The sequence below is a fragment of the Ornithorhynchus anatinus genome, chromosome X2, assembly GCF_004115215.2.
Source record: "Ornithorhynchus anatinus isolate Pmale09 chromosome X2, mOrnAna1.pri.v4, whole genome shotgun sequence".
NCBI classification, from domain to species: Eukaryota; Metazoa; Chordata; class Mammalia; order Monotremata; family Ornithorhynchidae; genus Ornithorhynchus; species Ornithorhynchus anatinus.
In genome coordinates, this window is record NC_041750.1 from 13573771 (window position 1) to 13588886 (window position 15116).

Below are 15116 nucleotides of genomic sequence, written 5' to 3' on the forward strand. Positions count from 1 at the left end.
GTCAAAGGTAATGGGCTCTAATCCCGGCTCTGCCACTTGTCTACTGTTGTGACCTTGCGCAAGTCACTTTACTTCTCGTATGTACCTCATCTGAAAAATGGGGATTGAGACTGTGAGCCCCATGTGGAACAAGGACTGTGTCCAACCTAATTTGCTTGTATCCAGCACGTAGTGAGCGCTTAATAAATACCATGATTACTATTATTTATTATATCTGACACTCTCCCCACCTTCAAAGTTTTTATTAAAATCACATCTCCTTCAAGAGGCCGTTCATTCGTTTAGTCGTACTGATGGAACATTTACTGTGTGTAGAGCACTTACTAAGCACTCATGAGAGCACAATACAATAAACAGAACCCTGACCTCTCCCTGACTTCCCCGTCACTGTGGATGGCACTACCATCCTTCCCGTCTCACAGGCCTGCAACCTTGGTGTCATCCTTGATTCAGGTCTATCATTCACCCCACACATCCAATCCATCACCAACGTCTGCCGGTCTCACCTTTACAATATCACCAAGATCCACCCTTTCCTATCCGTCCAAACGGCTATCATGCTGGTACAGGTTCTCATAATATCCCGGCTGGATTATTGTGTCAGTCTTCTCTCTGACCTCCCTTCCTCCTGTCTCTCCCCACTCCAGTCTATTCTTCATTCCGCTGCCCAGATCATCTTCCTACAGAAACACTCTGGGCATGTCACTCCCCTCCTCAAAAACCTCCAGTGGTTGCCTGTCAACCTTCACATGAAACAAAAACTCCTCACTCTTGGCTTCAAAGCTCTCCATCACCTGGCCCTACCTACCTCACCTCCCTTCTCTCCTTCTACAGCCCACCCCGCACGCTCTGCTCCTCTGCCGCTAACCTCATCACTGTCCCTCGTTCGTGCCTGCCCCGTAGACCCCTGCCCCATGTCCTACTGCTGACCTGAAATGCCCTCCCTCCTCACTTCTGCAAATTCTCTTCCCCTTTTCAAAGCCCTCCTGAGAGTTCACCTCCTCCTGGAGGCCTTCCCAGACTGAGCCCTCCCTTTCCTTCTGCTCCTACTTCCCTCCCCATTCCTCCTACTCCCTCCCTCTGCTCTTCCCCTCCCCACAGCACTTGTGCATATTTGTATATCTTATTTATTACTCTATTTTATTAATGATGTGTATATATCTATGATTCTATTTATCTTGATGATATTGACGCCAGACTACTTGTTTTGTTGTCTGTCTCCCCCTTTTACACTGTGAGCCTGTTGTTGGGCAGGGATTGTCTCTATCCACTGCCAAATTGTACATTCCAGGAGCTTAGTACAGTGCTCTGCACATAGTAAGTCCTCGATAAATACGACTGAATGAATTAATACATTGACTGACCATGACGAGCCTACAGTCTAGTGGAAATTTATTTTACTCCCTGTTGGGGCATCAGACCCCGGTCTCCTGCATGACAAGCGGGATACTCACCCCTAAACGAACGAGGAAGCCCTCATTTCCCCTACTCCTTCTCCCTTCTGTGTCACCCTCGTACTTGGATTTGCCCCCTGTATTCACCCTAATCTCAGCCCCACTGCACTTAGGTGCAAATAACATATACTTGTATTAATGTCTGTCTCCCCTTCTAGACTGTAGGCTCCCTGGGAGCAGAGAACCTATCTACCAACTTTGTTATAGTGAATCCTTCCAAGCCTTTAGTTACAGTGCTCTGCACACAGTAAGCACTCAATAAATACAACTGATTGATTGAGGAGGGAGCTGACTGAGACATCATGGCCTAGTAGAAAGAGCATGGGCCTGGGTCTCAGAGGACCTGGGTTTTAATAATGGCTTTGTCACCTGCCTGCTGGGCAAGTCGTCTGAAGTTTCTGTACCTCGTTTCCTCATCTGTGATATGAGGCTTAAATGCCTGATTGGCTTCCCTCTTAGACTGTGAGCCCTATGTGGGTCAGGAATTGAGTCCAATCTGTCTGTATTATAGCTACTCCAGTGCTAGGTACATAATGAATAATAACAATAATAATATTTGTTAAATATTTATTATGAGCCAACCACAGTCCTAAATGCTGGGGCAGATACAAAGTTATCTATGGCATAGTGGACAGAGCACGGGCCTGGAAATCGGAAAGTCACGGGTTCTAACCCCAGTTTCACCACTTGTCTGCTGTGTGACCTTGGGCAAGTCACTTTGCTTCTCTGTGCCTCAGTGACCTCATCTGTAAAATGGGGATTGAGACTGTGAGCCCCACGTGGGGCAGGAACTGTGTCCAACCCCATTAGTACGGTGCCTGGCATATAGTAAGTGCTTAATAAATACCACAATTATTATTATTATTAAGGTTTAATCCCCAATTTACAGGTGGGCTAACTGAGGCACAGGAGAGTACATTGACTTGCCCAAGGTCAAACAGCAGACACGTCAGCAGCGTGGCCTAAGGGAAAGAGCACAGGCTTGAGAGTCAGAGGGTTCTAATCCCGGCTCTCTCACCTGTTGTGTGACCTTGGGCAAGCCACTCTGTGCCTCAGTTACTTCATCTGTAAATTGGGGATTAAGACCGGGGGCCCCACGTGGGACCACCCGATGGAGAAGCAGTATGTTGTAATGGATAGAGCATGGGCCTGGGAGTCAGAAGATCATGGGTTCTAATCCTCAACCTGCCACTTGTCTGCTGTATGACCTTGGGCAAGTCACTTCACTTCTCTGTGCTATTATCGTTGTGCCTACCCCAGCACTTAGAACAGTGCTTGGCACATCGTTAGCGCTTAACAAATAACATAATTGGTATATAGAGCCCGGGTCCTGATTCCCAGGCCTGTATCCTTTCTAATAGGCCACGCCGTTTCCCGCTTGGAATGGGTTTAACAGATTAGTATTCGTTCATTCAATCGTCTTTACTATGTGCAGAACACTGTACTAAGCGCTTGGAATGTACAATTCGGCAACAGATAGAGACGATCCCTGTCCAACCTCGGGCTCCCAGTCTAGAAGGGGGAGACGGCCAGCAAAACAAGTAGTCAGGAGTCCGAAGATCGAATGGAGCCATTTGTAAAGTCGAGTCCACCGACGGGCCGGCCACCCCCACAGATTAAAAAAAGGAGCGTCACAAATGACCAGCCCCCTCTGAAGTTCCCTCGGGACTTCGGTGAGATTCCCGCTTTAATAATAATAATCACAATGGTGGTCTTGGTGCGCGCTTACTCTGTGCCGACCACCGTTCAAGGTAATCGGGTCGTCCCCTGTGGGGTTTACGGTCTTCATACCCATTTTCCGGATGAGGTCCCCTAGACCCAGAGAAGCCAAGTGACTGACTTGCCCCAGGTCCCGCAGCGGACCGGGGGCGGGATTAGAATCCACGACCTCCGACTCCCCAGCCCGGGCCCGTGCTACTGAGCCACGCTACTCCTTTAAAACATCCTCTGCCGTTCGGCCGGGGGTCGGTGTGGTTCACCGGCATCTCTCCCACGATTTGTTTGGCAGGAGGAGAGAGGAAAGGGGCTTCTCCGGCTCTGCCGTCCCTCCCTTCTCCCCCTCACCCAACGACGACATTCCCTCCGCCCCCGCATCTACTACCCTGGGCGCGCGCGCGCGCGCTTACCCCCAGTCTCCGGCTCGCCGCGCGCGCGCGCTCGCTCGCGCCTCTCCCCCTCACCGCCGCCCCCCCCGCCCCCCTCCAGATCGCCGCGCGCGCGCGCCTCCCCCCCGCCCCCCCGTTTTCGGCTCGCCGCGCGCGCGCGCCCCCGGCGCCCCCATGCGCCGCTGCTGCCCGGTGCTATTTGTAAACAGTCCGGCCGCCGCCGCTCGCCCTTTGCCGCCGTCGTTGCTGCTGCTGCCGCCGTTTCCGACCAAGATGGCGGCGGGCGGTAGCGGCGGAGGCCTCTCGTCTTGCCCGCCGGGCGTCGGCAACGGCTCCGGCTGCAGTAACGGCGGCTCCGGCCTCAATTACAACAACTGCGCCGTAGCCGCCGCGGTCTCGGTCCCCGCCAACCCCGCCGCCGCCGCCTCTTCTGCCGCCCCCAGCGCCCAGGCCGCGGCCGGCGGCGGGGTTGTCTCTTCGGGGACTGTGGCTGCGGGGCCCGCTCCGCCCGGAGCGGGGGCGGCGACGGCGGCGGCGGCGGCGGCAGCCGGGCCCCCGGGGGCGGTCCTGGTGCTCCACCGGGAGCCCGTCTACAACTGGCAGGCGACGAAGCCCACCGTGAAGGAGCGATTCGCCTTTCTCTTCAACAACGAGGTGCTCAGCGACGTGCACTTCCTGGTGGGCAAAGGGATGAGTTCGCAACGCATCCCGGCACACAGGTGGGGCAGTTTTACCACACTCTCCCCTCCATTTCCTGCCCCCCTCTCCCCCGCGCTCTGCCCGACCCCCACCTCTGTCCGACTCTCATTCATTCAATCATATTTATTAAGCGCTTACTGTGTGCAGAGCACCGTACTAATTGGTTGAGAAAGTACTGTGCAAGAATAGTGACGATCCCTGCCCACAACGAGCTCACAGTCTGGCGGGGGGGCGGAGGAGACAGTCATCAATACAAATAGACATCAATACAAGTAAATAAAATGACAGACATATACAGGAGTGCTGTGGGGCTGGGAGAGGAGGGAAAGAGCAAAGGGAGCAAGTCGGGGCGACGCAGTTGGGAGTGGGGGATGAGGAAAAGGGGCTGAGTCTGGGGAGGCCTCTAGGAGGAGATGGGCCTTCAGTAAGGCTTTGTGGAGGGGGGGTGGGGGAGTCATTGGTGGATTTGAGGAGAGAGGGCGTTCCAGGTCAGAGGTGGGACGTGGGCCAGGGGTCGGCGGCGAGATCGAGGCCCAGCGAGAAGTTTAGCACCAGAGGAGCAAAGTGTGTGGGCTGGGTTGTAGAAGGAGAGAAGGGAGGTGAGGTAAGAAGGGGCGAGGTGATAGCTTTAAAGGGAATGGTGAAGAGTTTTTGTGCTGGAGATTTTTGAGGAGGGGGGTGACATATCCCGAACGTTTCTGTAGAAAGATGATGTGGGCAGCGGAGTGAAGCGTGGACTGGAGTGGGCAGCGGCAGGAGGTGGGGAGCTCAGCAAGGAGGCTGATGCAGTCATCTAGACGGGATAGGATTAGTGATCGTATTAACGTGGTAGCAGTTTGGATGGAAAGGAAAGGGGGGATTTTGGCGATGTTGTGAAGGTGGGACTGATAGAATTTGGTCATGGATTGAATATGTGGGTTGAATGAGAGAGGAGTCAAGGATCATGCCAAGGTTATGGGCTTGTGAGACAAGAAGGATGTCTACAGTGATGAGAAAGTCCTGGAGAGGACAGGGTTTGGGTGGAAAGATAAGGAGCTCTGTTTGGGCATGTTAAGTTTGAGGTGATGGGAGGACATCCAAGTAGAGATGTCTTGAAGGCAGGAAGAGATGCGAGCCCGGAGAGAGGGAGAGAGATCAGGGGAGGAGATGTAGATTTGGGTATCATCTGCATAGAGATGGTAGTTGAAACCACAGGACCAAATAAGTTCCCCAAGGGAGTGAGTGTAGATGGAGAATAAAAGGGGACCAAGAATGGAATCTTGAAGGACACCCCTCCCCCTTTAGGGGGTGGGAGGCAGGAGGAGCCCACAAAGGAGACCGAGAATGAGTGGCCAGAGAGATGAGGAGAACCAGGAGAGGACGGAGTCTGTGAAGCCAAGGTTGGATAAGTATCCAACAGAAGGGGGTGGTCCTCAGTGTCAAAGGTAGTTGAGAGGTCGAGAAGGATTAGGATGGAGTAGAAGCCGTTGGATTTGGCCAGAAGGAGATCTTTGGTGACCTTTGAGAGGGCACTTTCAATGGAGTGAAGGCCCCTGCTCTGTCCGACTCTCTCACCTGCGCTCTGTCTGACTCTCTCCCTGCCAAGCGTTGTCCAGGGTCCCCCCGCCCCCCAGTCCATTTGGCTTCCCCCTACTGCCCACTAAGTTTTCCCTACCCAGCTTGCTCCTGCTCTTGCCTGCCTCCCCTACGCTCCAGCTCAAACTCTTTACTCCTCTCCAGAAAACCTACTTGTACCTTGCTTTCATTTTCCTCATTGCCTATCCTTTACCTCATTCCCCATGTGGAACTCCCCACCTTGACCCCCACGACAATCAAAGTGCATCCTTCTAAACCTTAAAAGCCCTCCTAAAAAGGACACTCATCCATATTGCACTTCCCTGGCTAACCCTCCACTTACGTGATCATGTCACTCAATTGGGTACCTTAAAACTCACCACCTATCTGTTGATTCATTATTGATCTTAATGGCATATTTTGGATTTTAGCTATTCCCTTTTTCGCCTTTTGCATATTTGACTACTTGCTTCCTCAAAGGCAGGCACTATATCTTCTGTTTGTGTTCTCTGTTCCCAAGTGCCTAGTACCAGGCTCTGCCCTGCTACTGCATGCCAACTTGAAGGACTGGAGGAAGCATTATCTTTAGTTTTTTTCCTCCTTTTCCGTGATTGCTCATGGTTCATTAAACCCCCTTCCCCTCCTCCACTGTTGAGAGATTTTTCAATTGCGCAGATATGTGGCCTGCTGTTGATGGGCTCTAGCATTACAAGTCTGTATGGAATACTTGTTTACACTTATTTGTATTTTGGGTTAGTTTTCCTAAATTGTCTAGGTGAAAATCATCCTTGGCATTTGTGAATTTGGGATGTTAAAAAGTACGTCTTTGAGGTATAAAATCGATGCTATGTTTTTGCATGGGATGACTGTACCTTTTGGTAGAGGTGAAATGATCTATGCTGCTATGAAAGTTTGATGGACTCAATTTTCCACATGTGGTGTAGTTAGAAATAAATGCTAGTTTATTGCAGGATTATAAATCGTCAGAAAACTTCTAAAATATTTCCTCTCACGAATCAAAGTTAAAAATTATTCCTTGAGAATCTAGTATTTTAATTCATGAAATTCAGGCATGTTTCAGTTAATCAGAAGTTAAGATTCAAATTCCTCTTGCATTTTTGTGAATGTTCTTTTTATAGTTTTAGGATAGAATGCCTTTTTTCTAAAAAGCTTTAGTCAGAAGTTCAACCCGATGTATAGATGAGTGGAAAATGTACAGAATGGCATAAACTGCTTGATCTCTGAGCTCCTTACCTGTGTTACTTAATTTCTGTAAATTCCTGTTGATTTTAATTGAACTTTATTGTTTTCTATATTTTTCTTTCTATATGCATCTTTTAGTATTGGTGCTGGCTCATTGTTGAGGTGCTTTGGGTGCGCTGCATGTTATACCAGATTTTAGATGGGTGCTTTAAACAAAATGTCTGTGGGGATATTTGGGTATTGAAGGAAGGGAGGCGAGAGTCAAATGGGAACTTTTCCAATTTCCATTCACATTTAAGTCTATAATGCTGCTTCAGAGTCCTGATAACGAGCAGAAACCATTAGAGATTTGAGGACAAATAAATGATGCCTTAACATTTTTAGTAGTAAACAGAAAATGCTGGATTTATGCTGCTTAACCTTCACCTCTGGCAAACTAGATAACTTAAAAAGTGTAGGTGACTAAAATATGCCTCTTCCAGCCAGTACCTGGGAGCACTACTAGCAAGCCCACCTCTCACAGGGCAGGAACCCCACCCACCTCCTGGCCTGCCAGGGCTCAGAGGCAATTTCTGGGGGCGTTCACTGGTCTGGCTTCTCCCCCTCCCACCTTCCTACCCCCAAACCCTTGCTGAGGGAAGGGCTCCAACTGCCCAGGAAACCTTGCAACTGAAACCACTGCTAGCTCCCTCCCACCTCAAAAATTCCCAGGCTTGACAAAACACAACCTGGATAAACTGCAGCCAGACTATTGAGGATTTATTGTATCTTTTAAAATTCCTGTTGCTTTTTTGATTTGTCAGCATGCTATAAGGAAGTTGGGTAGCATGATCTGTAACAATTTCAGCCATTTTGGATAGTCCCAGGGATACCTCTCCCAGCTCCCTCCTCAAGAAAAGCACTTAATCATGTCATGGATTTCTAGTCTTCAAATTTGAAAACGAGCTTAAAAATCTCATTTAGCACATTGAAACAAAATGGAACTTGCCTAGATGATAACCCTCTGCAAAATCAGAAGAAGATTTTTCCCTTTAGGGTTCTAGCAACCCACTGTCATTTTTCAAGAGGATTGAAGCTTGAAATACTCGCTTGAGAGCACTTGCTCTTCTGACAACCCAACATCTGATAGTGTGCAACTTTAGTTCCTCTTTACCTCCTATCAGTCAATTCACTGAGGACCTACCGTGTGCGGAGAACTGGACGAAGCACTTGGGCAGAGTTACAGAGTTAGGAGACACAGTCCCTGACCTCTAGGAGTTTACACTCCAGTAGGCGCGACCATAATGAGCCATTGTGAAGCTACTGCATTTTTATGATTATAATTAATGAACACAGTTGAAAGAAATTTTGAAAATAGAATATTGTAAAAATCCCAGGGTGAGGTCATTCCTTAAAAACACATTGCGGGCCAAGTTTGGTCTGAGATAAGCAAATACTTATAGGCAGTGTGAGACCAAACATATGGCATATGAGTGCTTTAAATTGGGCTTAATTGATTTGCTGATGTCAAACTGTTGCCTTAATAGAAATTACAAAGAAGAGACAACCTTACCCATAAATTTGAGCTTATTTCCAGTAAAACTCAACTTTAATTGCTGCCTTTTGGAAGGAGAAAGTGGGTTTTCTTAGTCTCTTTCATAGACTGCCAATACTACTGAATTTTGTTCTTTGGGAGGTTTTACCTCTTGGAGGTGTTCAGACTTTTGGTGGGTGATTTACCCAGATTGGTACCTAGGTGTCTATTGCTTCAGTTTCTTATTTATTTTGTTTGATTTCTGTTGTGCTTTTCTTCACAACGGCTCAAAAATGATATTTAGCTACTCTCAGTCAGTGTGAGTGCCTATTACATGCAGAGTACTGAGCATGGGCCTGGGAGTCAGAAGGACCTGGGTTTGAATTCTGGCTCCACCACATGTCTGCTGTGTGACCTTGGGCAGGTCACTTGATTTCTCTGGGCCTCAGTTGCCTCATCTGCAAAATGGGGATTGAGACTGTGAGCCCCATGTTGGACAGGGACTGTGTCCACCCTGATTGACTTGTATCTATCCCAGCGCTTAAACAGTGCTTGGCACATAGTAAGCGCTTAAGTACCGTAATGACGGTGATGATGATTATTTACTTAGCTCTTCAGGGGAGTAAAATAGAGTTAGAAGGCACAATCCCTGCCCTCAAGGAGCAAGAGAGAAGCCGCGTGGCCTAGTGGAAAGAGCATAGGCCTGGGAGTCAGAGGACCTGGGTTCTAATTCCGGTCTGCCACCTGTCTGCTGTGTGACCTTGGGCCAGTCACTTAATTTCTCTGTGCTTCAGTTACCTCATCAGTAAAATGGAGATGAAGACTGTAAGCCCCATTTGGGACATTTGACTGTGTCCAACCTGATTATCTTGTATCTACCCCAGTGTTTAGCACAGTGCTTGGCATATCATGAGCACTTAACAAATACCATTAAAGAAAAAAGGAGATATGACACAAAAATAAATTACAGATAAGACAAAGAAAAGGCTTGAAAAGTGGATATGCGGATGAGCAGTTTAGGCTAGTAGATTTATGCATAAGTGCTGTGGATGGTAGTGAGTTTGACAGGAGTGTGGAGGTGGTGTAAAGTGTTGAGGTGGTAGTTGGGAGGATATGAGCTGGGGAGAAGCGCTTAATACAGTGCTCTGCACACAGTAAGCGCTCAATAAATACAATTGAATGAAAGTACGGACTGGAGAAGGGAGAGGCTGAAGGCTGAGAGGTCAGCAAGGAAGCCTGGATCAGGGTGATTGCTGTTTGAATGGAGAGGAAAGAGTAGATCTGGGAAATGTCGTGTGGGGAAAAAACTTGGCAGGATTTGGAGACAGATTGTATTTGGGAGTTGAAAGAGCTAGAAGTTAAGGAAAATACCAAGGTTTCAGAGACAGGGTGACGGTGGTGTTCCTTGCTGTAGATGGCAAGATAAATTGAGGCACAAATTTGGGTAGGAAGATGACTTCAGCTTAGGACATTTTAGGCTTGGTACTGGTAGCCCATCCCTGTGAAGATGTCTTGGCAACTGCTCCATCCTTATCCGCTTTGGCCTCTGAGCTGCCTTTCACACTGTGGACCACCCCCTTGTCCTGGAAACATTATCCAACCTTGGCTTTTACTGATGCTGTCCTCTCCTGATTCTCCAATCTCTCTGGCTGCTCCTTTCTGGTCACTTTCACAGGCTCCTCCTCGAGCAGCATGGTGTAATGGCAGAGCACGGGCCTGGGAGTCAGAAGGTCATGGGTTCTAATCCCAGCTCCACCGCCCGTCTACTGTGTGACCTTGGGCAAGTCACTTCACTTCTCTGGGACTCAGTTACCTCATCTGTAAAATGGGGATTGAGATTGTGAGCCCCATGTGGGACTGCGTCCAACCCAAGTTGCTTGTATCTACCCCAGCACTTAGTACAGTGCCTGGCACATAGTAAGCGCTTAACAAATACCGCAGTATTTTTTTCTCTGACTGTGGTGTCCCTCAAAGCTCAGTTATGGGTCCCCTTCTATTCTTCATCTACACCCACTCTCAGCGAATTCATTCGCTCCCAGTGAGGTAATTCCCAAATCTGCATCTCCAACCCTGACCTCTTTTCTTTACTGCAGTCCCGCATTTCCTCCTGCCTCTCTTCTTGAATGTCACGCCAACCACCTCAACCTTAAACAGAACTCCTCATCTTCCCTCCCAATCCCTAACCTCCCTCCGACTTCCCATCCATATAGATAACACTAATCTCCTCCCTATCTCATAGACTTATAACTGGCAGTTTCCTCGACTCATCTCTCTCATTCAACACACACATTCAGTCTATCACCACATCCTGTCAGTTATATCTTCACAGCATTGCTAAAATCAACCCTTTTCTCTCCATCCAAACTACGACGTTGATCTAAGCACTTATCGTATCCTGCCTTGACTACTGCATCAACATCTTTGCTGATCCGCCCTGTCTCCTGCCTCCCCCCACTCCAATCCTTACTTCACTCTGCTGCCTGGATCCTTTTTCTAAAAAAACATTCAGTCCATGTCTCCCCACTCTTACAAACCCTCCAGTGGTTGCCCGTCCATCTCCGCAACAGACAGACTTCTTACCGTCGGCTTTAAAGCACTCAGTCAGCTTGCTCTCTCCTACCTTACCTCGCTAATTTCATACTACAGCCCAGTTCACCTGCTGCACTCCTCTGCCCATCCACCTCCTCATCAAAGAGAAGCTCCTTACCTTTGGCTTTAAAACACTCAACCAGCTCTCTCCCCTTCCTACCTTACCTCATTGATCCCCTAAATAATAATGGTAATAATAAGCACTTGGTATTTGTTAAGCGCTTACTATGTATCAAGCACTGTACTATGCACTGGGGTAGATACAAGGTAATCAGGTCCCATGTGGGGCTCACAGTCCAAGTGTGGGGCTCACAGTCCAAGTAGGAAGGAGAACAGGTGTCAAATCCCCATTTTGCAGGTGAGAGATCTGAGGCACAGAGAAGTTGAGTGACATGCCCAAGGTCTTGCAGACAAATGCAGAGCCGGGATTGGAACCCATGCCCCCATCTCAGCTCAGGCCACCTGCTTCGTTTCTGTAACACCAACCTACTCACTGTACTTCAATCTCACCACCTACCCCTTGTCCATCTCCTGCCTTTGGCCTGGAACTCCCTTTTCCTTCATATCTGACAGACCACCACTTTCCTCTCCTTCAAAGCCCTCCTAAGACCTACTGAAAGCTCACCTCCTCCAGGAGGCCTTCCCAGACTGAGCCGCCTTTTCCTCTGTTCCTCCTCCCCTCCCCATCGCCCCTACTCCCTCCCTCTGCTCTACCCCCCCCGCCCCATAGCAATATATGTACGTATTTATTATTCTGTTTATTCTATTAATGATGTGTATATAGCTGTAATTCTGTTTATTTTGATGCTAACGATACCTGTCTACTTGTTTTCTTTTCTGTCCCCCCCTTCTAGACTTTGAGCCCGTTGTCGGGTAGTTATTGTCTCTATCTGTAGCCAAATTGTACTTTTATTCATTCAATAGTATTTATTGAGCGCTTACTATATGCAGAGCACTGTACTAAGCGCTTGGAATGAACAAGTTGGCAACAGATAGAGACAGTCCCTGCTGTTTGACGGGCTTACGGTCTAATCGGGGGAGACAGACAGACAAGAACAATGGCAATAAATAGAGTCAAGGGGAAGAACATCTCGTAAAAACAATGGCAACTAAATAGAATCGAGGCGATGTACATTTCATTAACAAAATAAATAGGGTAATATATACAGTTGAGCAGACGAGTACAGTGCTGAGGGGATGGGAAGGGAGAGGAGGAGGAACAGAGGGAAATGGGGGGAAAAGGGGGTTAAGCTGCGGAGAGGTGAAGGGGGGTGGTAGAGGGAGAAGAGGAGCTCAGTCTGGGAAGGCCTCTTGGAGGAGGTGAGTTTTAAGTAGGGTTTTGAAGAGGGAAAGAGAATCAGTTTGGCGGAGGTGAGGAGGGAGGGCGTTCCAGGACCGCGGGAGGATGTGGCCCAGGGGTCGACAGCGGGATAGGCGAGACAGAGGGACGGTGAGGAGGTGGGCGGCGGAGGAGCGGAGCGTGCGGGGTGGGCGGTAGAAAGAGAGAAGGGAGGAGAGGTAGGAAGGGGCAAGGTGGTGTAGAGCCTTGAAGCCTAGAGTGAGGAGTTTTTGTTTGGAGTGGAGGTTGATAGGCAACCACTGGAGTTGTTTAAGAAGGGGAGTGACATGCCCAAATCGTTTCTGCAGGAAGATGAGCCGGGCAGCGGAGTGAAGAATAGACCGGAGCGGGGCGAGAGAGAAGGAAGGGAGATCAGAGAGAAGGCCGACACGGTAGTCTAGCCGGGATATAACGAGAGCCCGTAGCAGTAAGGTAGCCGTTTGGGTGGAGAGGAAAGGGCAGATCTTGGCGATATTGTAAAGGTGAAACTGGCAGGTCTCGGTAACGGATAGGGTGTGTGGGGTGAACGAGAGAGACGAGTCAAGGATGACACCGAGATCGCGGGCCCGAGAGACGGGAAGGATGGTCGTGCCATCCACGGTGATAGAGAAGTCTGGGAGAGGACCGGGTTTGGGAGGGAAGATGAGGAGCTCAGTCTTGCTCATGTTGAGTTTTAGGTGGCGGGCCGACATCCAGGTGGAGACATCCCGGAGGCAGGAGGAGATGCGAGCCTGAAGGGAGGGGGAGAGGACAGGGGCGGAGATGTAGATCTGTGTGTCATCTGCGTAGAGATGGTAGTCAAAGCCGTGAGAGCAAATGAGTTCACCGAGGGAGTGAGTGTAAATGGAGAACAGAAGAGGGCCAAGAACTGACCCTTGAGGAACTCCAACAGTTAAAGGATGGGAGGGGGAGGAGGCTCCAGCGAAGGAGACCGAGAATGACTGGCCAGAGAGGTAAGAGGAGAACCGGGAGAGGACGGAGTCCGTGAAGCCAAGGTGAGATAAGGTATGGAGGAGGAGGGGATGGTCGACAGTGTCAAAGGCAGCAGAGAGGTCAAGGAGGATCAGAATGGAGTAGGAGCCATTGGATTTGGCAAGAAGGAGGTCATGGGTGACCTTAGAGAGAGCAGTCTCGGTAGAGTGGAGGGGACGGAAGCCAGGTTGGAGGGGGTCTAGGAGAGAATGGGAGTTAAGGAATTCTAAGCAGCGATTGTAGATGACTCGTTCTAGGATTTTGGAAAGGAAGGGTAGTAGGGAGATAGGGCGATACTTTCCAAGCGCTTAGTACAGTGCTCTGCACACAGTAAGCGCTCAATAAATACGATTGAAGGAATGAATATCTCCTCGAAGAGGCCTTTCATGACTAAGCCCTTATTTCACCTACTTGCCCTCCTTTCTGCATCATATATGTACTAGGATCTAACCCCTTAAACACATATCCTTACAATCCTGCCATATCCCCTATCTGGAATTTATTTTAAGGGCTGACTTCCCCTCTAAACTGTAAGCTCTTTGTGGGCAGGGATTGGGTCTACCATCTTCAGTGTATGGTACTCTCCCAAGTGCTTACTGCAGTGCTCTCTACAGAGTAAGCGTTCAGTAAATACCATTGATTGACTGATTGATCCAGGGCTGGAGCTTGGTGGCGTGAGATCGGAGGGACAGGGCCAAGGGAGTTGAATTCAGCAGAGAGGGCAGAGTTGGGGGTGTGAGCGTGTATATGAAGAGTAGGAGATTTGGTACAAGGCATCTATGGCGAAATTCACCAGAAATGAATTCGTATTAGTATAAATTAATATTAATTAGTATTCATTAGTTAGCATTAATTGAGCACTGCAGTAAATGCTTGGGAGAATACAATAGAGTGTAGTAGACACAATCCCTGCCACAGGGGAGCTTACACTTTAGTGAGAGAGGCAGATAGTAAAATACAGGTAGAGGGGACCTAGAAAGTTTAAAGGTGTGTACATAAGTGTTACCTGGGGGGTGGGACACTGGGGGACCAGAACTTACCCGAGTGCTGGGGAATAGATGGCAGAGATAAAAATGAATCAGGGAAGGCCTCCTGATGGGCTTATGATTTTAGAAGGGCTTTTAAGGTGGGGAGAGTGGTAGTCTGCCAGATGTAGAGGAGGAGAGACATCTGAAGGGGACGGGGGGGACGGCTGCGTGAATCAGAGGTTGAAGGCGACAGAGGTGAGAGTGAGGCACAGCGAGTAGGTTGGCTTGAGAGGAATGAAGTATGTGAGCTGGGTCGTAGAGGGAGAAGAGTGAGGATAGGTATGAGAAGGTGGGGAAGAGCCGATTGAGTACCGGTGATACCGGTCAGGAGTTTCTGCTTGATGCTGAGGGGAATGGGCAACCATTGGAGGATTTTGAGGAATGGGGAGACCTGCACAAAATGGTCAGAAACTCCTGTGCATGTGAAAGAGTGCTGACCAACCAGGATCCAGCATGGGAAGCAGCATGGTGTAGTGGATAGAGCAGGGGCCTGGGAGTCAGAAGGTCATGGGTTGTAATCCCAGCTCCGCCACTTGTCTGCTGTGTGGCCTTGGGCAAGTCACTACACTTGTCTGTGCCTCAGTGACCTCATCTGTAAAATGGGAATTAAAACTGGGGTCCCCATGCGGGACAGGGACTGTGTCCAACCCAATTTGCTTG

General features: G+C 49.2%; 1 protein-coding gene across 1 annotated transcript in view; it reads left to right on the plus strand.

Moving 5' to 3' along the window:
- Positions 1-3738: 3738 nt before the first annotated feature.
- Positions 3739-15116, plus strand: part of BTBD2 (BTB domain containing 2) — a 61939-nt gene continuing 50561 nt past the window's right edge. Inside the window, exon 1 of the mRNA XM_029052430.2 lies at positions 3739-4278. Within this exon, the coding sequence (XP_028908263.1) occupies positions 3833-4278 (446 nt within the window). The 5' untranslated portion in view covers positions 3739-3832. The remainder of the gene's footprint in view (positions 4279-15116) is intronic.